Here is a 26,087-nt window from a genome sequence, read left to right on the forward strand (position 1 = left end):
CTCATTGTAAGCTCGTTTGAGCAGGGTCTTTATCAATATATTGTTCCTGTAACATTTTGTATTGGTTTCATTTATTGTTAAATGTCTCACTATATAATATTGTAAAGCACTGCAGATTAACATGGCACTATTTAAATGCCAATAATAATTGTAGAAAGGGAAAAAAATGGCATTAATGAGGGTTCTATCAACTTTATAATAGGTGAAGGGGGGGTGGAGAATGTAAATTAGAAGAAAACAAAATATTTTCCCTCAACATATATCTATCGAGAAAGAGATAGTAATGTCCACGTTGAATTAAAACACAGTTGCTGAGCTACAGAGTTTAATCGTTTTAATAAGCGTTCTTATTAGAAACAAAAACCAGGTGAGTAATTATCTACGTGAAAAATGATTCTGCGTTCAGCAAAGCGTGGACACAGATCCTGTCCGAGTTCTTCAGCTACTGGGCAAGTCTGTATGTAGAATTCATTTAAAATCTTTGGTAATTTCGCCCAGTTTAAGGAGCATCCAGAAAAGTGCCCGTGCGAAAAACAGAGGTGACGATCTTTCCCATGGAGTTTATTGTGGCTTCACTGTCGGAGCTGGACTCTGAATCACTGCTCCCCGAGTAAGCCCCAAGTCCGGGCAGGATACCGATACAAACCGAGGCTGGAGGGCAGTGAAGGAGGGAACCTGCTGAAGAACTGCTTCCAAGGGAGCTGGAGAGGCTTTCTGTTCGGGAGGAGAACACAGACAGTAATCTAGAATAAACTACTAATAAATGCAAAATACACATGTATTAAGAGCCACAGCAAATGTGTGTAATAATTCATATAAATGCACACATTGTAGAGCAGCATGAATAACATGAGAAGACAGACGCCAGCAACCCAAATTACATACATGGCATTAACTTGGCGACTCATTCTTCAACGGTTACGTAATATAACAAAATGCCTTGATTATACTTTCTAGAGTTTAAGTATCTATAGGAATATATATTGTGTGCAGCTAAATTCTGCATGATTAATAGGAGGTATTTGTGACAATGTAAAATATTCTATTTTTTGGAAACTTGTCTTGTATTTTACAGAGACATGGTTGATCTTGAGTGACATGAACAAATGACAATAAGTGTTACAAGCTCTTTTCTATTTCTGAGTGTCCATGAAATATGAGGTAGCCTGATGGAGTTCTTAGAATTTCCAACAAGTATATTGTATCAATAGCATTGCCTATGTAATGTCTGCACACCCAGTTTAGTGGTGTATATAAAGAATGCATTATACGTGTGTATCTCTATATCTATCTATCTGATTGCGTTATATAGTTAGGTGACACAAAACATATGTATTAGTATACCTGGTGAGCCTGATGAGGTAAGGTGAGGTAAAATACTTTTACCAGAATAAAGAAGAATATACATAGATAAAAATATGTATAAAAGTAGAATAAATTATTATCAATTATGTTATTTTTCCCACAGACAACCATTTAGGTCTTGCTTAAACTGCATGGGCAACCCACTTTGGATCACAAACAAGGGGTTTTAAAAAAAAAACAAAAAAAACAACCTGGGGGGCGGAGCTAGCAACGCACCACCTCGGACACCATATCTTGTCACAAACTAATTTCAACTAATCCGTCCAAACATACTTACCTACTACTGCATCTTCTCAAAAAAAAAAATCAAAGGGGTTGTCTTCCAAAACGTGCCCTACAATCGCGGATGCCTTTTTCTTCCCAGGGCAAACAACCGGCGCTGGACATCCAAGGCCCACTGCACAGGTGTCGCCAGTGGCACAACTGACTTCCTACCTACCAACCCCCACCTGAGGGTCGGAAATCACAAGCCTCCGTTCCAAACTCTTAGAGCCCCGAGATATTGGTCAAATGCTCTATGGAACGCCTTGTCATAAGGCTGCGATGCCACCGGACTCGGAGGCCTGCAGATCCCCACAGAAGGATGACAGGCAGCAATTAATCCAAGTCCCTAACATACCAACAACAGAAGACGCAGTGACAATAGTGAGGAAAGATAACACTCCAGCTACCATACAGAATATTAACCAACTGTACCAGAACACACAGAAACTACTAGCAGTCGACTTGGCAGTGGTAAATTGGAGGTACAGGCGGTTACAACCCGTATACAAGCTACAGAAAAAGAGGTCCTGGATATTATACAGGGACTAATGGCATTGGGGGAAACTGTATTTTCGGTACATTATCCTGAGATGCCAAACGCTCACTTATAAAATTTGCCTTATGTCCGCATTATAAGAGAAAGCACCATATGAGTTTGAGTGGAGTTACTTTGGGGTGGAGGAAGTACATGCAACCCATCACCAAGTCTCATTAAAAAGCAGGCCTTACACTGGGCAGCTCCCTGAGCGCTCCTGGGCCAATAACAGTAAACAATTTATGGCTACACCAAACTCCTCCAGATCAGTCTCACCCCAAGCTCCTCCAGACCTTCTACACACTCCTGGGATGTGGCTGACGTGGTTCCCTTTGTCCATGTTTGTTTAGCTGTGAAGCTAGTTTCATTTTATTATGGTAATTTTTATGTCTCAATCTATATAGTGCTAGTTCATGCTTATGGCAGACTTCACACTTGGTCTCCCTACATAGTTACATAGCTGAAGAGAGACATGTGTATCAAGTTCAGCCTTCCTCACATCTGTTTTTTGCTGTTGATCCAAAAGAAGGCAAAAAATAAAATAAAAAATAAACTTCCAATTTTCCAACATACTGGAAAATAAAATTCATTCTTGACCCCAGAATGGCAGTCATATTTATCATTGGATCAATAAGCTATTACCCTACAGTTGAAAAATTATAGCATTGAATATTCTGTTTTTGCAAGTATGCATCTAGTTGCCATTTAAACATCTGTACAGACTGTGATAAAACCACTTCTTCAGGCAGATAATTCCTCATCCTTATTGTTCTTACAGTAAAAAAAAAAAAAAAAACCACCACGCCTTTCTTTTGCTTTAGACTAAATCTTCTTTCTTCCAGTCCAAACTCATGACCTCGTGTCCCATGTAAAGTCCGGTTTGTGAATAGTTTTCCACACAATGCTTTGTATTGGCCTAGATGTATAATGTTATCATATCCACTCTAAATGCAACGTTTTTCTAAACTAAAGCGGTTTAAGTGTGTTAACCTTTCTTCATAGCTACCTTTATTGCGACAACTTCTTTGTAGAGGTTCACCCGCTCCCCCATAGGTTAGGGGGTGTAAGCAATGCATACAAATCTTTCTTATTGGCCTACAAGTTTGCTTCTCTTGTTGCCCAAATAAGGAGGGCTCTGGTATTGTTTCTTTTGTTTCATTATTATACCCATCTTTTTACACCCATTGTTTAATCTATGTATACTGACATTCTATTGCTGAATATATACTATGTCATGATATGCATCACCAGTAAAAATACAAAATAAACACTTCCTGGGGAGCTATTAAGATTTAACACTATAAAATACTTGGTATGCTCAGACAGGCAGTATGCTATAGAACATATATAATCCACAGTATGAAACAGCCCAAAGAAATTATCTTTTCAGACACTTACCTTTCATCTTTTCATGATCCTGATCCAATTTTAATTTCTTTGCACTTGTGCCCTCAGAATTACTAAAATAAAATAAAATTATAAGTAAAACAGAAGTCAGCCATATGTATCATTGGCATCACCAAGCATCAACTGGTTTAAAGTGGATCTACTGAAGAAAAAAAAAAAGAATTTTAGGGAAAACCTAAATCTATGTAATATTGTTGAATACGCATTTCATTTGATTTAATATATTTGGATTTAAAAATAAATAAAAAAAACTTTTAAAATTATAATTTTTAAAATACAAAAAAATCTACTATTTCAATATCAATATAGTGTGTATGTATATATATATATATATACACACACACACACACACACACACACACACACACACATACATATACACACACACACTTCAAATTATTAAGATAATTTCCAAAGCTTATCCAAAAATAATAAATACGAAGCCTAAGCGGTCACGGCTTGGCTATTTTAGCTTAATTTTTGCACTGGTTTTCAATTCACAACAATTCATCGTTTACTGAATAAAACCTTTGAAATGACGAGTTCCTTTCTGAAGTGTCAATTTTGAGTGAAAATGGTCACATATTTGTCCTTTCCAGATATTAGCAATATCTGAAGAAGGGCAAGACAACGATGTGACCGTTATCCATGTGGATAGTGCAAGGGGTCTCCTGGCACCATACTGACCACAAGTCAGGAGAAACACAGAGCATGATCTGTTTGGTCATATATGTTTGTGCTTGCACACACAGTGCAGACAATAAAAGATACAGCATGACAAGTCAAGCAGACAGCATTGTTGATTTGACTCATCACCCCCTCCCCCCCATGGGGTGGAGTATTTGGGGACTAGTTGTCTAAAGAAATATCCAATATAAAAACTAAAAGGGAGAAATATTATATATTTTATTATTATATTTATTTTTAAATGTTCCTTTATAATGTAATCAATACACTCTCATTAGATGTCTGTTGAGCAAAATGTGAAACAATAAAGATCAAAGACTGACGTGAAGGGACAGAAAACCAAGAGGACATTCCAGAAACAGTTATTAGAGGCACATTACACCCAATTGAGGATGAAGGTGCTGCCCCTTTAAAAAGGTGATTACATAGCTGAAGGAATACATAAAGCAGTAGTTTTCTTCTATTTTGGATATTGACATCCACTGTGTCATTAATGTTTACAAAATGCTTCAAACAGTAAATATCTGACAATTTTTATTTTTAGAGCAGAAGTTTTATTCTTGTTGCATCTAGCACCTTGCCATTTAGTTCATATAATTCTGCTGTGCAGCTCATTAAGAAGCGGAATAATTCTCTACCAGAAAAGCAAGAAACAGAACACATGTTCTAAATTCTATTCTGATTTAGTTTCATTATTCCCAGGGGTCAGAGCTGATCAGGCCGATAAATCATTTTTTCCACTGGTCTGCAATACGCCATGGACTCTGCTTTTAAAAAACATTTTTTAAACTTTGAACAGTACTAGACAATTAGCTGTTGCGGGGAGTATTAGCAGATGTTATGGTGAATTAGGTTAAAGGGACACCAAAAGAACTTTAGTTTAATGAAGTAGTTTTGATGTATAGATTATGCCCCTGCAGTATCACTGCTCAATACTCCGCCAATTTGTTTATGAAGCCATATCCACACCTCTCTGCATGTGACTTACACTAAGTGTAAGATATAGAAAAGGAACGAAGAGACATGACACGAATGAGGTGGGAGGGAGGGGGTGATGAAATTATATGAAGAAGGAAATAAATAATGAGAATTTGGATAAAGTTCTGTATATCTAAAAGGAAGGATTTATATATCGGTGTGAGTTAGACTATTTATGAGATGTGCAATGGGTACTGTAAGTGTTAATAATGTGATATAAATGGAAAGCAAAAGCAGGATTATCAGGGGGAGGTTGGGGGCCCTTCCAACATTCCTTGCAGAGCGCATTAGCATTTTGTGACACAATACCATTTTGTCTCTATTTTAGTCCTTACTAAATATATTTTGTGTGAGGCATGTTCTGTGATCTGTATGCTCTTTCAGGACATTTAATGTGAACGGTCAAACGAGACACAGACTATACTTTTATATTGACGCACCATTAGATCATACGCACAGGGTATTTTAAGTGATTAGACTATTCTATTTACAAAGTTCAGTATATGATCAGGCTTCGGTTACATATTTAACAGTAGTACAAATTAAAAACAAAAACAATTAGTCTTTTTAACCAGAGTGGAGTGATAGCAGATCACAGCGTGTGATCGGTCATATCCGTAATGGGCATTTTACATGATCGGTTTTTACATTAAAAGAGAGCAAGCAGTATGTTATCTGAATGAATTCCATGCAAAATATTACAAACTGAAAACCAAAAAGGGTTAAAAAATTAAATAAAAATCTGACCCTGGTTGTTATACATCTGTAATTCATTGACTGCAATTGTCTGGTTCACAAGAGTGAAATCCAGATGCATTCCAGGTGGAATGAGATATTATACATTATAGACAGATATTTAAACGAACAGTAATAATTCTTTTAAAAACGAACAATATTTTCCAGCGCTCGAACCTACCTTCTATGCCTGACTGCTCCTGCCAACAGCTTAGACTGGGAAAACTTATTCTTGCTGTCCAGGCATTTTGCCAGAGGTTTTTTATCGGTTTCTCTCTTCTTGTGGTCTGTGCTTGAAGCTGCCAATGTGCGGGCGTTGTGAGAAAATCGTTAAGGATAATAGGGGACAGAGAACCGGAGATCAAATTACTAGTCTTTAAAGCATTGCTGTAGATACAGCTACGAGCTGAAAAACTGAAAAGGATTTTATTTTAATTTTTTGTAGCAAAGGCTTTTTTTGCCTGGGTGCAGCATGTATAAAACCGATCTGAATAGTATAAAAGCAATAGAACTCACCAGTTTTTAATAAAAAGGAGTCTGGGGGGAAAAAAATACAAACCCAAGAAATAAGATTTTATTTTGCTAATATTTTGTTATCCCACAACTTTAATAGACCCCGTAACGGTGTTAAAGTTAACTGTCCATGCACGAATTCTGTGGATGACAAGTTTACAATCAAGTGGATATAGCTTCAATGTACACACAATAGGCTGGTGAAAGCACTAAATGTTCAAATCTGACTGCATCTGCTCACCCAGTGTTATTTATCTCCCAAACCCATCTCTAGTTCTATGGTCCCGACTTACTCTCTCTCTCTCTCTCTCTTTGATCCAGCTAATAGAACTAGTGGTTTAGTTTCTTCTCTTAAAAAAAATAAAAAGTTAAAAAGTGCAGTAGCATTGATAATTCACGAGTTATCAGCTTTTGCCATAATCATACTCCTGTGAATTGTTTTGGCATTCATGATTGTTAACCTCTGCACTACCAAAATAAAGAATAGAAAAAATAAATATCACACACACACAATCAAGATCGTAGGGAAGCATTTGGAGACTAGTATACAGGTGCATCAACACACTTTGCTGCACTAATCAAATGCTCTATAGGAGAGTCATATGTGCTACAACCGAGTTTAACTAGGATATAACGGTGAAAGCGCCTCTTCCGGACAGCAACTAGAATCGTGTTACATGTCATGATTCCCTTTTTTTCCCTGAAGTTTGGTCCTTAAGGGGTTAAAGGCATACTCCAGCCTCCTAAATCACTTAAGCTTTTTTTTTTTTTTTTTCTTCAGTGAAGTGAAGATTTCAATAGAAATTGCTACTTTCACCAACCCTGGCTGTCAGACAACAGGTTTTCTTATTACCTAGCTGTTTAGCTCAGTGCAGCTAAACTCAAGAAGCAGCAATTGCTCAGAGCATCTTCCTTGCAAAGACTTCTCTTTGAGCTGCATCCGGATTGGACAGCCACAGTAAGTTTGGACGGAGTTAGAAGGGGAGGGCTTTCAAAGGCTGCAGACAAGAACTATGCAGCTTTTGCAAAGGTTCATTACAAAGGTTAACAAAACAGTCAAAGTGAAATAAAAGTCTAGCTCCTCCTACAAGCAATTATAGGTTTCAACTACTACAATTTGAAAGTTCACACATAATGTGCAAAAAATACAAAGATCTTAAATTTTTATAAGATGTTCTAAAAAAAAACCCCAAAAAACAAGAATCTTTATTACTTCGCATAATATTTGGTTCTTGCAAACAAACGGCCAATCTGTCAACTATGGAACTCAAACATTACATTTCTAACAAAAATATGTCGAACAGTGATAGCCTCACACATCTGCACCTCGAGAGACTGGTCCACAGCTTCTAGGGAGTAATCCCTGCTTTACTACCCCTTTAACGCATCCTCGATTACATTTCTTAGACTATCAGGTAAGTGATTTAAATCCCATTTCTTTGTCGTCCAAAAACAATAGAAGAAAATTAGAAGGCACACAAATATAGGATCATCCAAGTGCCACCAGACCAGAGCAGATTCAAATCATCCAACAAGTAACAGGCCAGGCAAAAAATTAGAAGAATCCAAGGCAGGTCTATTGAAATGCAAACACATTTTGGTTTATCAGAGCTTGAAAAAAAAAAAAAAAATGCTCTGGTGACTGGATTTCAATAAACCTGCCTTGGATTTCATCCAATTTTTCGCCCGCTATCCAGAAACTAGATCAGGAAGTGTCTTGGGTGAAGAAAGCAATGACAATCTTTGCCAGAATGGAAAAGTCCCGCAACTACACAGGACATGATGCACCAATATTAGTAATTGGCAAAACAAACTGTACGTGGCAAGGTGAAGGCAGAAAGTACTTTTGCAGGGAAGTAATATGGATGGTAAGTGGTTACTTAAAGTAGATTCACAGGACTATGGCAAAAACAATACCCCACCCCCCCAGATAAAGAAATACAAAAAAATCTCCAGGACTGGAGAGAATGAGACGGCCATTAAGGCAACTACTGCTTGACTAACTAAACAAAACTCATGAATACCAGGAATTAGCACTGCTATGCCGCATACTGTTACCGCCAATAAAAGGATATTCGATATTCATTTATTTCTTTCAATTCTTCCTCTCGTCTCTGCTTTTCAATCAGCTCTTGTTTCCTTGAAACCTCATCAAGGAAGTTTGTTTCATCTTCATCCAAACCTCTCACCATATTCTCTGGAGAGAAAAAAAAATGGGGTTAAAGGGATATTACAGGCACTGTAATTGCTTAATCTCATTAAAATAGTTATGGTGCCTGGGGTCCCCTGACGCTGTTCTTTCACCTAGTATAAAAGTTTAATGTTTTAATGCCAAACAAGTGTACCCATCCTTTCTGTGCTGCTTGGGTTAATGAAGAAGCATTAGCCTCACTAGCAATAGGCACTCTCATTGGCTGAGAGTGTCAGCTGATTGCATTCAGCCTATCACAATGCCCATCTATGTATGTATGAATCAGTATGGCTACAAATGTTCTCTGCCTTAAGCACACCTACCAAGGGGTGCTATGGAAAGCCATGGAGGCTCATTCAATGTTAAACTGCTTGAAAATGGTTTAACACTGAATTGAGGGGCAATGCCAGGAGACTCCAGGTACTGTAATTAATTCAATAAGATTAAATTGTTATAACTCCTATAGTGTCCCTTTAAAATAGAGTGTGGGACAAGCATTTATATATCAACTACAGCTTAATGGCTAAAAATCGTGAAATCCGATGAGGTCACCAAGAAGGCAGATCGGGGGCAGGGCCAGCGCCAGCGGACCTGTGTGGCGCTGGAAATAAGGCAAGTATTAACCCCTTCTAAGAGGGCTAATGGAGGGCTAGCCACTTAAATGGTGGTTTTAACACTACAGGGTCAGGAATTCATGTTTGTGTTCCTTTAATTCAATCCAATGCAGTGTTTTTCCAAACTTCACAAACACATCATTAATAAAGCTAGGGGTAAGCAAACATTGTGTACAAAAATCTGGTCCAGCACTACATCATGTAGGTAATAGATTTCAAGGAACAGTTTAGGTACCAGTGCCATGGTTCCTCATTGTAAGGGGTGACATTTTGACTTTTTACCTGAAATCTGCTGGAAGACACAACCTGCCTCCACTACCATTGCAGTAGAACTTTAAGTTAATCAACAGGAACTTTCTATAGCTCCTTATTATAATTATTGGCATTTATAAAGCGGCAACAAATTCTGCTGAACTTTACAATATTTGGCGAACAGTGATCAGCTTAACGCTTTGACTCCTAACAATAGGGGGCGCGGTTAGTAATAATCGCTAATGTCTAATAGGAGGTTGTTGGAGGACTGTTGCTGGTAACATTTAACAGTCTGCTCTCTATAGTGCTGTAAACGTCTAGTCTTGCCTCACTTTCTCTATCTAACTACGACATGTAACAAGATTTTTTGATTTTTTTTATTTCTTGTTTTTTTAATTAAATCAATCTGGTCCGGTTTAATAAAACCACTGACAAAGGATTCTTAAAAGGAACAAGCTGGTCACCATAACACCTTAATCTAAATTAAGTTATGGTGCCAGAAGGCCCTTAGACGCATTCTTACTGCTCTAGCCAATCAATGTTACCCCTGCCTGGCAGCTTCCTGTTACGGAGATTCAGAAGCCGGATACTCCCTGGGGGACCTGGAGATCGTCAGTGGAGACAACTATTGGGCTTAGATTATTTGAGAATCGTTTAAACCCTTAAGTTAAGAGTGCACCTAGGGGCCTCCTATCACCATAGCAACTTCATTTGGATGAAGTTTCTATGGTGACTAAAGTGTACCTTTAATCATCAAGCTTCATACGTGTACACTGCTCTGACATGCTGCTGCTGCTGTGTTAATACAATTCTGCTCAATTTCAACAGGTGCCTGAGCAATCCTAGCACCTTAACCAGTACATCAAGCTGTACTGCTTATGGAGGCTGGAATGTGCCATTGATAAAACAGGCTGTTACTTACTGAATTTAAATTGCTCTTCATATTCCTGCTGTTTCTTGTCTTTCTGTTCCTGAAGTTTTTCATATAAAGATCGGGGGTCATACACCTCTTCAGGACACTCTATAAAAAAAAAAAATCCAAAACGAAGAATGTACGTTTACAGAAAAGTAACAATCATCTAAGCAGTGAAAATAAAATGACACTAAAATTGATCTCAAATGGCAGAAGAATATGTTTAACAGCTCACATTAAGGAAGAGATGTCACTTCTCTGAAATACTATTTAAGTGCTGACTTGGATGAAAAATAGAGGGCAAATAAAAAAATAGAAGTCAGTAGAACATCCAGGGACAGCAGAAACTTTGCCCCACAACGAGCATCGGCAAGAAAAGTGAAGAGCATGTGCGTTACTGCATTAATTCCATTATGCTGTACTACTGCATGCACCCCCATGGAGCCTACACACAGTCACGAGCTATTGAGGGGCTAAAAAATAAAAAATAAAATTATAACACTGCAGTTTTTGCTACACAATGTGAGAAAATACAGTGTTTACATTGCATTTGGGGCCACCTTTAGTGGCTGTCACTCAGACAGCCACCAATGGCCCTTCCTACTGCGATTCTGCAATCTTTGCAGGACTGACATTCGGCATCTTCACGCTCTGCATCGATGATATATGCTCCCCATAGAGGTGCATTGAGTCAAAACGGGTCTACTATTGCCGCACATGTGCACTAGTCCCCCAATGCTTCCATATGGGAGACAGTGGATTGGCAGAGATCAGCTGCAGCATGAAGCTAGGTGCCATGGCGAGACTAAAGGCAAATAAAAACCCATTTTCCTGACATATGGTGGCAGTACAATAGGGATGTACTCTTCCCTCGGGACAAGCATCTGAAATAAATAATTAACATAAAAAGTTCCTCCCTTTACCAGGTATAAGAGACCAAACCAGCCCTGGGACCTCAGCTCTCTTTCTTGTTCCATCAGGAACGGACGTTATCTGGAATGAGATGGTGAGGCACATGGGTTGCTGCCAGGGGGATCCGGTCTGATAGCCTCCCGGGTGGAGAGCTGAATGGCCAGCAAGCATCCTGCAGGATTACGGAGCAGGTATGGTAAGCCTGCTTTATGCCGAGTGCAGTCACCGGCTAAGCAGGAAGGCGGTCTCTAGTGGCAGCAAATCACGCGGTCTGAACTCCCCGAAATGGCGCTAGATTTCAAAGGATCTGCCTATTTATGCTGTGCAGATCTTACAGTCAGCATGGATGCTCGGCAGTGAAGGTCTCCCGTGTCACCAGCCCCCCCCCCCCCCCCACACGGGTCAGAGGGTTTAGAGGGATGATTCTTTATGTTTCTGATCTTTAAAACTCTCTATGTTTTTATTGTTTCTACAAATATGGTTTATTTGCTTATGTATTGCAGATATGTCTAGTCCTGTCTTTACTGATAATATGGATAAAGACAAAGTGCCTACTCCTGCTTCTAAAAAAGCCAGTTCCAAAGCGAAACATCTCTGTTGTAGTGAATGCTCCACTCCTTTACCAGATGGTATTAAAAGGAAAGTCTGTAATATTTGCTCTTCTTTGACGCTAGAAAAATCCAAGCAACAAGAGATAAAATCATTTTTGTCTTGGTTTCAGGATAATCTGGCCAAGACTTTTGAGTCTTTTTTTTTTTTTTTAATTCTTTATTTTTTATTGTGCAGGTAGGTACATAGCGGTTCCATACGCCACAACAGCGCGCATATAGTTATACATACAGTCCCTTATTCGTGGCATGAGTGCGTGCACATTTTTTCTTTTGGATCTAAACAAATGCAATATAACAGGCTTAACAATGGTTAACAGTTACTGCACTGTAGTTGAGCATGCAAGTGAGTTAAGGTTAAAAAATAAAGCGTAACAGTAGACAGGTCTGATCAACGTTAGGCTAGAGAGCTAGAATAATCAAATGCTGTCCTGCGGCTAGCGTAATTAATAAGAAATAATAAAAATTGCCATGTTTAATGCAAACTCGCTGCCCATGTTAAGCAACGTAAATGCTTCTTCAAGCAAGGTGTGTTTGCATAAGAGTAGTAACAAGCTTCAATGCGCCACAACAGCGACATCAAGGTACAAAATTGAACATTGCATTACAGGTTGCGGCAAAAGATTGTCAGGCACAATTTTAGTTAAAGTAATATGATAGCAATCATTTAGGTTCTCGAGTAGTTGGAGCTTTTAAGCATGCAATGTAGCTAACATGTATAAACAAATTTGACTCAGTAGCTTAAAGTAAGTATTAACAGTATGAACACACTGAAACTACGCTTGCCTGTGCTTAAGAGAGGGACATGCATTACATACATAAAAATCTGGGCTGATTAATCTTATACCCCCTCTTTGTAAAATTATATGTCTAGCTAGGTACACAGCTGAGTGAAATGAATGACATCAAGCTTATATGTTTGCTAGATGACATACTATGTTGAGTAGTTTAAAGTTCAGGCACATTGTTAATGTTAGGTTCTGGCATTGCCCTTAGAGCAACACTACATGAATGAGACAGACATATGTAAAATAACGATATGTGCAGAACAAAATAAATCAATGAAAACTGTGCTCATCTGTAGTAAGAATAGTCCTCGGCTATCAGGGGTTGGGCATGACAGCCCCGCAGGTAGAGGCAACAGGCGTCCTGGGGAAGTGTGAAACTGCCGCAGGGCACATGCAGCCAGTCCGCCCTAGGTACCTAACCCACGCCAGAACTTGAGGCCTGCCACTGGGTAGCGTGGAGCCACTCGGCAATATGTTGCAGCCAGCTTCTCCGTGAGGTGCAAGATGTCATTATGACAGCGAGGTCCGAGCTCCGCTCCGGTGGGGTAGACTTGATAGTTGGAGGCCGTCTGCTTATGGAGGCGTATCGCCGGTCGCGGTACCGGGGTGCAGGCAGGTAGGTTATATTTCTCTCTGTACATGGGGTGCTACACCGCGCCCCGGACCGACTCAGCCCTCCAGTCCGAGGTCGCATGAAGGGTTGTCTCTCAGCCGCCTTGTATCTAAGTGAAGTGCAGCGTCTGACCCTCCGGTGCGCCGTCTTCCCCAGAGCCGGTAGAGCTGTTGGTTTGGGCATGATTCTCCGAGGCGGGTAGGTCTCAGTTTGCTGCTGCGCAGAATGGAGCTTCCAACTTCTCAGTTGTCGCCCTACATTAAGGAAGAGTCTATCTTACCTTGTGTGGATGTCGCTTCGGGCATCACTGGCGTGTGTAGCCCGCTTGGTATCCGCCATTTTGAGTAAGGCGATGTGTTGCCCTCCCGCTCTCCCGCCTCGTGGCCGAGGGCGTGAGGATAATGCCGTCGGTAGGTGCTCTTCAAGGGTGTGTGCCCCAGCCAGCAGTTCCTCCAGCTTTGTCCAGAAGGCTGCAAATGTGGCATCCAGCCGTTGTAGGATATCGGGCCAGTGCGCCTTGTCTTGTGGTTCAGGGGCATTTGCCGCCATTTTCAGGTTAGTAAGCGCCGCTTGGGTGTACATCCCCCTGTGCTGTTGGGGAAGACTTTTGAGTCTTTTAACCCCTTAAGGACACATGACGTGTGTGACACGTCATGATTCCCTTTTATTCCAGAAGTTTGGTCCTTAAGGGGTTAAAGAGCCTGCTCACACTTCTCCTGTAAAAGCTACTAAACAGAAGTCTAAAAGGAAGAGAACACAGTCTAGTTCAGAACTATCCGCGGGTGAATGTTCTATTCAGAATCCTCTAGCGGCTCTTCTGATACTGAGGTTGGTTTTCCTCACGATGAATTGAGAAAATGTATTAAAGAGGTTAATATTATCCTTTCTGATGAAACGGTAGACAAAACCAAGAGTAAAGCACTTCCAGTCCAACAAAAAATGCTGGATTTGATTTTCAGAGAATGGAAGAACCCCGAGAAAAGGGCTTTTATCTCCAGACATTTTAAAAGATAAATGGGAAGAATTAGTTGATGTACAAGTGGCACAATTGTCTAAAAAAACTACCATACCTATTGGGGAAGTTTCTGGTCTGAATGACCCTATGGATAAGAGGGCTGAAACTTTCAGCAGAAGAGCTTATCAGGCTGCAGGTTTTCAGGCTAAAGCAGCATTAGCCAGGGCTTCAGTGGTAAGAGCTCAGAATCTCTGGCTTAACACTTTGGAAGATGGTCTGGGTGATAACCAAGACAAAGGCCTCTCCCTCCTGTTCCAAAATTTAAGGTTGTCTAATGAGTACCTTAACCTTATGGATATTATCACTGAGGTGATTAAGCTTTCCGCTCGTGTCATGGGTTTGACATCTGTGGCCCGAAGGGCACTGTGGCTTAAGGCCTGGACAGTAGACACTGAATCAAAATCTGCATTATGTGAACTTCCCTTGGAGAAGAAAAAGTTGTTTGGTTCTCCTCTAGAAGAGTTAATCCAACAGATGTCGGAAACCAAGAAGGCCTTGCCTCAAGACAAAAAACTATACCTGGAAACCCAGGTATAGAAATTTTCAGTTCAAAAACCGTAGGGGCTTTCAAGAAAAACCCAGGTTTATTTCGTCAACAAAGGAAAAATCCAAAATATTGACACACAAAAAGACAATAAGTCTGACAGAAACAAACGTTTCTGACGCCATCAGAGTGGGCGGAAGGTTGCAAGGTTTTGTTCACAGATGGGAGACCACTACAAATCCAAGGATTTTGAATCTTGTGCAAAAAGGATACCAAATAAAATTCTTAGATGTTCCAAGACCAAGTTTCCTTGTCTCCTCCTAACGGTCGAAGTTAAAAAACCATGCCTGTTTTTCTGCCACAGTCTCCCTATTAAGAAAAGGTGTGGTAGAAAGGATTCCAACTTCCCAAGTATATCAGGGTGTATACTCCCGGTTATTCCTAGTCCCAAAACCGGACATGTCTTTTCGTCCAATCTTGGATCTAAAAAACCTGAACAACATTTCAGAATGGAGACTATAGCATCTGTCACTCATATCCTTCGAAAAGGAGATTTCATGGCAACTTTGGATCTAAAGGATGCATATCTGCATATTCCTATGGATGTGAAATCAAGAAAATACCTGAGGTTTGCTATAAGGAAAGGGAAAAATGTCATCATTTCCAATTCAGAGCCCTTCCATTCGGGCTAGCTTCAGCACCCAGGATTTTTACAAAGGTCCTCACACCTGTCACAGCTTTTTTGAAGATGCAAGGAATCACAGTAGTACCTTACTTGGACGACTGGTTAATAAAGGCAGATTCAAGAGGCGCTCTAGAATCAGATGTGGCCTATACACTAGAAATCCTAGAAATCCTGGAAGAACATGGTTGGATTATCAACCTAGAACAATCACACCTTACCCCTACAAGGTCTATCCTGTTTCTAGGGTTTTTGATCAAGTCAGACTCTCTGTCGATTCATCTGACAAGAGAAAAGAGAAAAAAGATAAAGATTTTAATTAAAAAACCTTCTTCGCATGTCAGAATGTTCGGTGAGGATAGCCATGCAGGTTTTAGGTTATCTGACCTCTACAATCCCAGCAGTAGAATGGGCCAGAGCGGAATAAAGTCCCTTACAGTGGGAAATTCTTGTCCAATGGTCAAAGAATGAAGAAGACTTGGATGCATTAATGAGTATATCAGATCATACAAAAGAAAAGAATCTCTTGGTGGCTAGAGGGAAAATTCCTTACAGAAGGCCTGTCTTTTCGGTTAAAATCTTGGATCGTGATTTCTACAGACGCTTCAAATACAGGTTGGGGGGCTCACCTCCTGTATCACTTAAAACAAGGTGTTTGGTCGAAAAAGGAAACAAAGGAATCTTCAAATCTCAAGGAGTTGTTAGCAGTACTCTACGCTCTTCAGCAGTTCAAGGATTTCATTGTAGGGAAAGCTGTAAAGATCCAGTCGGACAATCAGACTACAGTCTCCTACCTGAACAAACAAGGTGGTACAAGAGTTAAAAAATTGTATTTCCTTTGCTCACGGATTATGTCCTGGGCTCAAAGTCATCTAGACGACATTTCAGCCATTCACATTCGTGGAATAGACAACGTGGTAGTGGACGATTTAAGCATATCAAAATTGTCCCAGAACGAGTGGTCTCTCAATCCAAAAATTTTCGCTCAGCTGGTGAAGAGATTCAGTCTTCCAGTCAAAGACCTTTTGGCAAGATCAAATGCAAAAGTAAGATCGTTTGCCTACGGGCCGCTGGTAATGGATGGCCTTTCGATCCAGTGGGAGATTCCCCTTGCTTTCATTTTTCCCCCAGTAAGCCTAGTCCCAAGGATTCTGCAAAAGGTAACATCAGATCAAGCTCATATTCTGGCCGTAATACCGTACTGGCCAAACCGCAGCTGGTTCTCGGTTTTAAAGAAAATGGCTTTAAAGTATTGGATTCTCCCGGTAACACCGAATCTACTGGAAAACCAGGGAATTCCAGTAGAAGTATTGAACATGTTCAGGTTGACAGCTTGGCTGCTGCACGGCTAATTCTGCAAAATAGGGGCATTAAAGAAGAGAGGTTTCAGTTACTGTTAAATTCTACCAGGAGCTCTACCTCTATTATCTACTTAAAGATTTGGACGAGATTTCTTCACTGGTGCATATCTAATCGTTGCATAGGATCCTCTCCTTCTACGGATACTATCCATTTTTTAGAAGATGGTCTTGCTCAAGGTTTTAGTCTGTCTACCCTCAAAGTCCAAGTTTCCGCTCTCAGTCATTTTTTGGGAAAAAATTGGGCTTCTAATCCTCTCATTAAGAGATTTTTAAAAGCTGTAAGACTCGTAAAGCCTCCCAAGAAAATCTGTTTCCCTCTTGGGATTTGTCTTTAGTTTTGAAATCTCTGTGTACTCAGCCTTTCGAACCTTTGGAAGAAGCTTCATTGAAGAATCTGTCCCTGAAGATCGTGTTTTTGGTGGCCATTACGTCGGTTAAGAGGATAGGGAAACTCCGGGCCCTTTCTTCCTCTTCTGACTTAACCACTTTATCCGGAAGAAATTTTGTAATCAACCAACCTATTTTTCTTCCTTCCTTTAATGGTCCATCTAAGCCAGATTGGGAATTTGATTGGAACCAACTAGATGTGGGTAGGTCTCTGAAAATCTACTTGGACCGCTCCTCTGCGTATAGGATGACTGATCATCTATTCGTGAATTTCTTTGGAAAATTTAAGGGCCAAGTTGCCTCCAAAGCCACTTTGACAAGATGGCTGGTGGATAATATAAAATTAGCATATTCTACCTCGAATCTACCTCTGCCTGCCTCCTTGAAAGCACATTCTACTAGAGCTATGGCTGCCTCTTGGGCCGAAAAAGCATGTGCCTCTCCGGAAGAGATCTGCAAGGCGGCTACCTGGTCTTCTTTCAACACTTTCGTCAAACATTACAGGCTAGACGTATTCTCTGCCTCTGACACTGATTTTGGGCACAAGGTGTTACAAGCTGTTATTGCCTAAATTCCCACCCCTAGTCTGGGATCTCGATATACCCATATTGTATTGCCACCATATGTCAGGAAAAACTATAATTTTTCTCACCGTAAATTCCTTTTTCCTTAATATGGTGGCAGTACATCAATCCCTCCCTTTATGTAAATAATATTTTTTTTGGTGTTCTATGGATTTACTGAGGTGTTCTTGGTACGTACTGAGGTCCCAGGGCTGGTTTGGTCTCTTATAGCTGGTAAGGGGAGGAACTTTTTATGTTAATTATTTATTTCAGATGCTTGTCCCGAGGGAAGAGTACATCCCTATTGTACTGCCACCATATTAAGGAAAAAGGAATTTACGGTGAGTAAAATTACAGTTTTATATCCATTTAAGATGGCCCTTAAATCTAAATAGTTAGGTAAACACCCTAATGTTCGGAAAAGGCGCAGGGAGAGACAGGAAAATGTAATTATTTTTAAAACAAAAGTGATTTTAATTTTTTTTTTTTTTAAACAAATAGTTTTACTCATGGGCATAAACATCACGTGATTTGAGAGTTTCAATAAAATAAAAGTACGTACCTTCTGGATCCTCTGGTTTTCTTACTTTTTCCCATTCCTCTTGTCTTTTCTTTTTTTTCTCCTCAACCTCTGCCTCTGTCACAAACTTTTTGTGGATCGTGGTTTCTCCTTCTTGACCATCCATGACTTCAGATCTAAGCAAAGCAAGACATACAGGATCATTCACTAAAGTGGGAATTCAAACTGAATTTCAAATTGTAGGCCAAAGTAGCCGAACTTAAAGCATAGCTGACTGGGAGAATTTTTCCGGTTCACCTATTCTGACCTTAATGGAACACAAACGTATAGGTCTGACTGATATTCTCACACTTTAGGTTTCTGGCCCCACTTGTCTCCCTTTAACCCCTTAAGGACACATGACATGTGTGACATGTCATGATTCCCTTTTATTCCAGAAGTTTGGTCCTTAAGGGGTTAAAAAGGTATTTTACTTAAGTTTTTTCCAGCACCGTGCTGGTCTAACTGCAGTCGGCTCCGCTACCATGGCTGAGATTGTCACATTTGATGACCTCAGCCAATCCAACGCTTTCCCATAAGAGAGCATTGTGAGGCTATTGCGCATGCGCAGAATCAATGTATCTATGAGGAGCTTTCAGCATCTCCATGCAGAGCGTAGAGTGACGGCCAGTAGTGTTTATTTTGTTCTCCGAAAAGGCTGTGTTTACATTAAAAAGCCTGCAGGGACAGGCTATAGACACCAGAACAACTACATCAAGTTGTGACTGTAGTGTCCCTTTAAATTCGAAAATCACTATAAATTCCCTGCAATTCTCACTCTAACCCAGTCAAGGTTACAGAAAATGCTAACAAACTAAATACACAACTAAAAGCTATATTCTGCATCCATAACTCTGTTGTCACTCAGCATCTTTACTTTGACAATATGAATATTATTACACACAAAACACATGTAAATACTCAACAGAACATAGATGCATACATAGTTACCAGTCCTGTATCTTTTTTATTTTTTTATTTTTAGATCTATAAATGCACCAGAAGCCTTGGAGACAGGGGTGGGTGCAATAGATTATAGACAGATTGCTGTAACATGTCATGATATCAACAAAATAATAATAATAATAATAACAATAATAAAATAATAATATACAGCCAGTAAGAGGTAACTTGTTACTCTGTGTAGATAGAATTGATAAACAAAGAGGGCATTCAGATATAGAACCTTTCCTTACAATAAGATAGAATATGTGCAAAAACAAATATTATACACAAAGATATAATAATATATATTAATATAATGTATTTCTATCAGCCATGAAGACTGGTATAAGTCCAGATTTTGCTCACAGGATCCCAGTTAACCCTGGTTCTCCCAGAGACCCCCAAGGACTGATCCCAGAGACCTCCTCCCCATTGCCCTCCCCTTACTCTGTTATCCCCTCTCCCCCGGGTTATGGTGATCCGCTGCCGAGATCCCCTTCCTGTACCAGCTAGCGGCCGTCCCCTGGCGCTCAGCTCCCCGTCACCCTCCAGGCGGCCACCATTACTTGTAGTCTGCCCTCACCCACAATGGCCGCCGCGGCCTCTCGGCAGACACAAGGAAGCCTCCCCGGGGCCGTGCGCGAGGCCGCCCGTCACCTGTTATATTCACTTCCGGGGAGCAGCCAGCGGACGGACTGCAGAGCTCGGGCGGTGTGATCAGGGGGAATAGGAGGAAACAGGAAGTGCGACTAATACCCAGCGAGACAGCGAGACTGGGAGCGGTAAGGGTGCTGGTCATGGCCATATATATATTGTACATTGTATCCACACACATAGATAGATATACCTATTACATGGAAACATGGGGTGTCACATAACATACCTACTGTACTATACAGATACATGGGATGTCTTCTACATAACAATTACACATATACATGGGGTATCACATACAGATATATATATATATATATATATATATATATATATATACACACACACACACACACTTCTATTACATGTACTATACATGTAATATACACACATATATATATATATATATATAATCTATTACATGTACTATACAAGAGGTGTCTCATACACATAGATATATACCTATTACATGGAAACATGGGACGTCACACACATATATATATATATATATATATATTTATACAGTACTATACATATACATGGGATGTCTTATACATAACAATTACACATATACATGGGGTATCACATACAGATATATATATATATATATATATATATATATATATATATATATATATATATATATATATATATGTGTGTGTGTGTAGAGATTGTAGCCATATTAGTCCAGTGATGTAGATGTAAAAAAACAGATAAAATTCGTATCTTGTAATACCTTTTTTATTGGACTTACAGAATTTTGTAATTCCCGAAAGCTTGTCATTAAAAAATTCTGTTAGCCCAATAAAAAAGGTATTACAAGATGCAAATTTTATCTATTTTTTATATATATATATATAATCTATTACATGTAAACAAGAGGTGTCTCATACACAGATATATACCTATTACATGGAAACATGGGATGTCACATAGATATATATATATATATATATATATATATATATATTATACTGTACTATACATATACATGGGGTATCACATACAAAATAACAATTACACCTATACCTAGGTATCATATGCATAACAATTACACATATAAACATGGGGTATCACATAACACACATATTATACATCTACATGGGATGTCATACCTATTATACATATACATGGGATGTCTTCTAACATACCTATTATACAAATACACGGGGCAACACATACAACATAGCTATTACACATGTACATGGGATGTCTATTACCTACCTATTGCACATTTAGATGGGTTGTCTTATGGTGCATCATAAATACCCATATATAGACTTGGGAGATATTACTCGTATGCATGGTACATCTTGTGCGTGCATACAAACTGATTATTTATATTAACCAATGAAATACAATGCTATGTATACTAGAAGCTCTGTATCTAATGTTTATGAAGTCATCTTTACAGAAGGAGCACATAGGCCAGGCTGTTCAGCCACAATCTAAATGCTGGACCTGCCTTTTTGTGGCAGGATAATATATAGCCGTTTCAGAGTGTCATAAATATCTCGAATGATAAACTTCCTGGCTAAGAATTCTGTTATTGCTGGCACTTACAATAACTGTCACTAGTAAAGAGCTTTCTGTACGCAAAGCACTGAGCTACTTATTTTGTCTTCGTGGGATGTTTTTACATTTTTTTAATTAATTTTTTAATTATATATACATCCGTATACCCAACACTATTACTGTATTCATGACTATCCCGAATCCAGTGGTGGATGGATCTATCACGAAGAATGCAAGGCTTGCGAAAACTGATTCTCTGATTTTGGATATGTGTTTAACAGTCTTTAAAAAAAAATAAAAAAAAAAATATATATATATATATATATATCTCAAACAAAATTTGACAAGTCTTTTTATGCCCATGCTGATGAGTATTAACTGAGCTGAAAAATAGCATGAAGCCAGATTATCTTATTTTTGACAATTAGTTGAGTCATTTCATACACAACTGATGTCCGAGGGTGACAAAATAGATTTCCTGAGTTTATTGACTCTCTCCAGTAGGGAAGATAACGCCAATTCAATGTTGCTTAATGAATTAACATATCACCATGGCAACACAGCCATTTTTTTCAGAGGCTGCTAATTCTTACACCTTCCTGACATGTGTAGGTGCACGTTGTCATGGCTGACTCTGTAATGTGCAACTGGGCCAACCGGCATTTTATTACTTTCAGGTGCCTGAGAATGACCCAGAAACCGATGGGACTATAAATTTGGCACATACATGTAAAAAAAGTCTGAAAGAACTCTACATACCATGTTTACACAATGTACTTGTTGATTTCATTATCCCCTAGCAGGGATAGGCAACCTTCGGCACTCCAGATGTTGTGGACTACATCCCCCATAATGCTCTTACACCCATAATGCTGGTAAAGCATCATGGGAGGTGTAGCCCAAAACATCTGGAGTGCCGAAGGTTGCCTATGCCCTAGTGCTAACAAACTGTTGCCATAAATGTTGTGCTGCTCATTATAGAAATGTAGCAGGATTTCAGAATATCAAAGCATGTTTGTTTTCTTAGAGACATATATCTTTATTATCATTTTTATTTATTTTGTTCTTTAGTGGAGGATAGGAAGGAAGTTCTTGCATATAGAAAGCCTTTTGCTACATACACTTGAGATATATTGATTTTTATTTTCATTATTTCTTTCAAAGACCTCTTACGAGAATATAGCACCTTTTGATTTATAATATACTCTGAAAATACAGCAAAATGGATATAAAAAATTATTAGAAGGGAAGTCCTGTGTTACTCATTTGTTCATGTATACTAGGAAGTTATGGAAGTAAAGTACATAATAACGTATTCATGAAGCATGAATATTCACTTTCTTTTTTTCTTTTTTCTTTTTTTTGTAAATCTATTTTTATTGGATTTTTTTCAAATGGTAAATACAAATGGGGAGCCGTGTCATGTTGGGACTCGCAGGACCCATGTACAATGGTGGCGTTATGACACGATTATTATATACATCCTCATATGCATATACATATATGGTGAATTTTGCTAAATGTGTCATGACCGATCATCGCGATAACCGTTACAACCTTCTTTCCCCCTTGATGCTCTCTGGAGATAGCTTTTCGTGTGAACATAAATTGGAGAGGTCTGCTATACCATTTTTGTTTTGTTTTTTAAGTCGTTCACCGTCATAGATAATCTCATCTGTGCACTCCTCACCTACCCACCTCTCCTTTATTTGTGAGGAAGTGAGGCTACACCGTTTGTGGTGGATGCTACAGAAAGGCACATTGTTCCCACATCTAGGTTGTCCTATTGAGAACCCTGAAGGTAAAGGTACATGACATCGTGAATGGTAGCTGACTGACCACATTTATCCTGTGTAGTGATGGCTTAGGGTGAGCTTTTTTTTTTTTTTTTTTTTTAACATGTCCTTATTCTCTTACTTGTACGTGTCCCGTCGCATGTGTTTGTCACTGTATGCATACAGCAGTTGTGGGAGATGTCAAGATGATGTAGCCGTCTTGGTCACATTTTGGGCATTTATTGCAACCCTTGTCGTAATGTGAGTGTGGTTTCAGTTCGTTTGTGTAGTCTTCTGATTCAAGCAGTCTACGGATAGAAAAGAAGAGAGAAAAAGATGTAAGAGAGTAAAGAGATCAGAGAGGAGGGGAAGAAAGGGATTTTACTGCGCTACGACCCGTCTGTTATAATAATCAATACCCCCAGCAGAGTCACCCCCGTCCGGCCTCATTTTGCAGGGATTGAGCAGTTGTCGTGGTGTAGCACAGGGGACATAGGGTTAGGGGGTGCAGATACTCCTAAGGGTGGCGTGGTCTCTGCCATCACCCCCAACTTCAGTGTCCCCCGTCACTCATAGGTCCCGGGATATGAACACGAACCATGGCTGCCATGTTTACTTGCCCTCCCCAAAAGGGAGGCATGTATCGCTTCAGCCCCCTGAATGCCCTCAGCTCTGCAGATCCATTCCTCCTCATGGAGTACCTCCGCCCGCCTTTAGTAAACCGGGATAAGCGCCATGGCTGCGTTTTAGCAGGTGTCGTAAGATCGATTTTTTTTTTTTTTTTTTTTTTGTAAAGCGATATAGATTGTGAGGATATATGCAGGAGGGCCAATTCGGTTGACCAACCGGCAGGGTCTCCTAAGATCCCCGCCACTCTGGTTCTAATCATCTCTCAGTACGTAATGTCGTGGCATTCCCACCAGATATGTATTGGCATCTCCAGCATGTTGGGGTTGTTGTCAGGAATATTCTATGAAGTAGAGTTGGAGTCTTGTACCACAGTGATAACAGTTTATAGTTAGTCTCCTGGTATTGTGAGCTGATGGAACTCTTATGTTGCCAGATTAATGCTTTGTCCCATTGTTGAGACGAGAAGATTTTGTCCAAAAGTGTTTCCCATTGTCTGCGAAAGGTGGTGTTCGCCGTTTGGTGTCCGACTAAGAGATATTGATAAAGTGTGGAGGTAGCTTTTTCCAGTGTAATGCCCTCTCACAGCATTCTTCGAACCAGGTGAATATTCACTTTAATTTCCAACTTTAAATTTGTACTTGGAAGCATTGCTTTCAGGCCCCATTTATTGATTCGTTTTTTTTTCTTTCTCCTCCAATATTGATTCTCATTCTATATAGAAATTTTATCTCCCAGGTTTTCCTCTCTGAAAGTCTGCAGGTCTTCATGGGGACTGTAGATGCAAACTTTATTCTTGCATTTAAGAGGGCTCGGCAAGCACTACATTGGTTCTGAAACCGAAGTCAAAATGCTTACTTTATTGGGACAGTACATGGAGATTATGCCCAAAATATAGATTTTAGTTTTAACCTTAAAGGGGCACTATAGTCACCAGAACAACTACAGCTTATTGAATTTGTTCTGGTGAGTAGAATCATTCCCTTCAGGCTTTTTGCTGTAAACACTGGCTTTTCAGAGAAAATGCAGTTTTTACATTACAGCCTAGTGATCACGTCACTGGCCACTCCTCAGATGGCTGTTCGAGGTGATTCCTGGGGCAGTGCTGCACAATGTGACTGACATTCAGTGTCTCCACCCTCTGCATGCAGACACTGAACTTTCCTCACAGAGATTCATTGATTCAATACATCTCTATGAGGAGATGCTGTGTTTGGCTTGTTCTGGATCTGCCTCCTTGACAAGCTCATACAATCCAATGCTTTCCTACAGGAAAGCATTGTGATTTAGTTTAGAGAATCACTTCTGCAGGCAGATCAGGAGCAGAGGCAGCAGACTCAAATAAAAGTAAGATTTTGCTATATTCAGGGGGGCTAGGTGGTGTTTTTAACACTATAGGTGTTCCTTTTAACGTGGCCTTTTTAGGAGACTCCGCACTCACAGGAAGGACTTAAAGTTGCTTGGAATTGCTTCATTTTGAGCAGGTTATTTGATGTATCTGGCTCTTTCATCTGCATGCTGTATGTGACAAAATTGTATTTATGCATATTTAGTAATTTTTCTGAATCGTTGGAAAACCTTGCAAGACAATAGATACTATGTAATACCACGATTTCTGTTAAAAATATTTGAATAACCAGTAACACAAATTTCTGAAATTCTTTATTTATACTAGCAAGTGTGAGCAGTGTCAGACATGGCAGGTACAGGTATGCGGAAAAATAAATTGCATAGGTGAAAAAAACATATTTAATGTACAGCAGTAAACTAACCAGTGATCTGATTGTATTTATTTATTTTTTAATGTATAATGAAGCTTAATCAGAAGTTAATGGGTCAGAGTGATTATTGGCCCAAGAGAGGGCAGGAAATAGGCTGTCTCTGGTAAGCTCTTACTCTAGGAACACAGCCTTCAGGTACTACGGAGTCTGTCTTTATCTTTTTAATGAAGGCGTTAACCTGAATAGTCAAAGCTGTGATGTCACAAGAAAAGCTTTTATATCTTACACAAGTTTTTCTGTTACCTGTGTCCCATGTGACACAACCTCCACCTCCTACGGGTAAGACCAGATAAGCAGATGTCTATATGGTGACATCTTTTCTTTCGAGAACCCTCTAATTATAAAGGGCAACCTCTAATCATAA

General features: G+C 39.6%; 1 protein-coding gene across 3 annotated transcripts; it reads right to left on the reverse strand.

The window, feature by feature from the left end:
• Nucleotides 1-312: 312 nt before the first annotated feature.
• On the reverse strand, nt 313-20,027 carry PSME3IP1 (proteasome activator subunit 3 interacting protein 1). 3 transcript variants are annotated; one of them, XM_063438414.1, is made up of 7 exons: nt 19,878-20,027; nt 18,430-18,563; nt 10,464-10,562; nt 8,559-8,681; nt 6,153-6,288; nt 3,563-3,624; nt 313-714 (listed from the first exon to the last, which is right to left on the reverse strand). In XM_063438414.1, exons 2-7 carry the CDS (start codon nt 18,551-18,553, stop codon nt 500-502), a joined length of 759 nt encoding a protein of 252 aa, XP_063294484.1. In that variant the 5' UTR covers nt 18,554-18,563; nt 19,878-20,027; the 3' UTR covers nt 313-499. The 3 variants fall into 3 exon arrangements, with proteins under 3 accessions (XP_063294484.1, XP_063294486.1, XP_063294485.1); XM_063438416.1 differs by having other exon boundaries at nt 6,153-6,286; nt 8,560-8,681; nt 19,819-20,026; XM_063438415.1 differs by having other exon boundaries at nt 19,955-20,020.
• Nucleotides 20,028-26,087: the final 6,060 nt, after the last annotated feature.

This window comes from Pelobates fuscus, chromosome 12 (assembly GCF_036172605.1).
Source record: "Pelobates fuscus isolate aPelFus1 chromosome 12, aPelFus1.pri, whole genome shotgun sequence".
In the NCBI taxonomy this organism is placed as follows: Eukaryota; Metazoa; Chordata; class Amphibia; order Anura; family Pelobatidae; genus Pelobates; species Pelobates fuscus.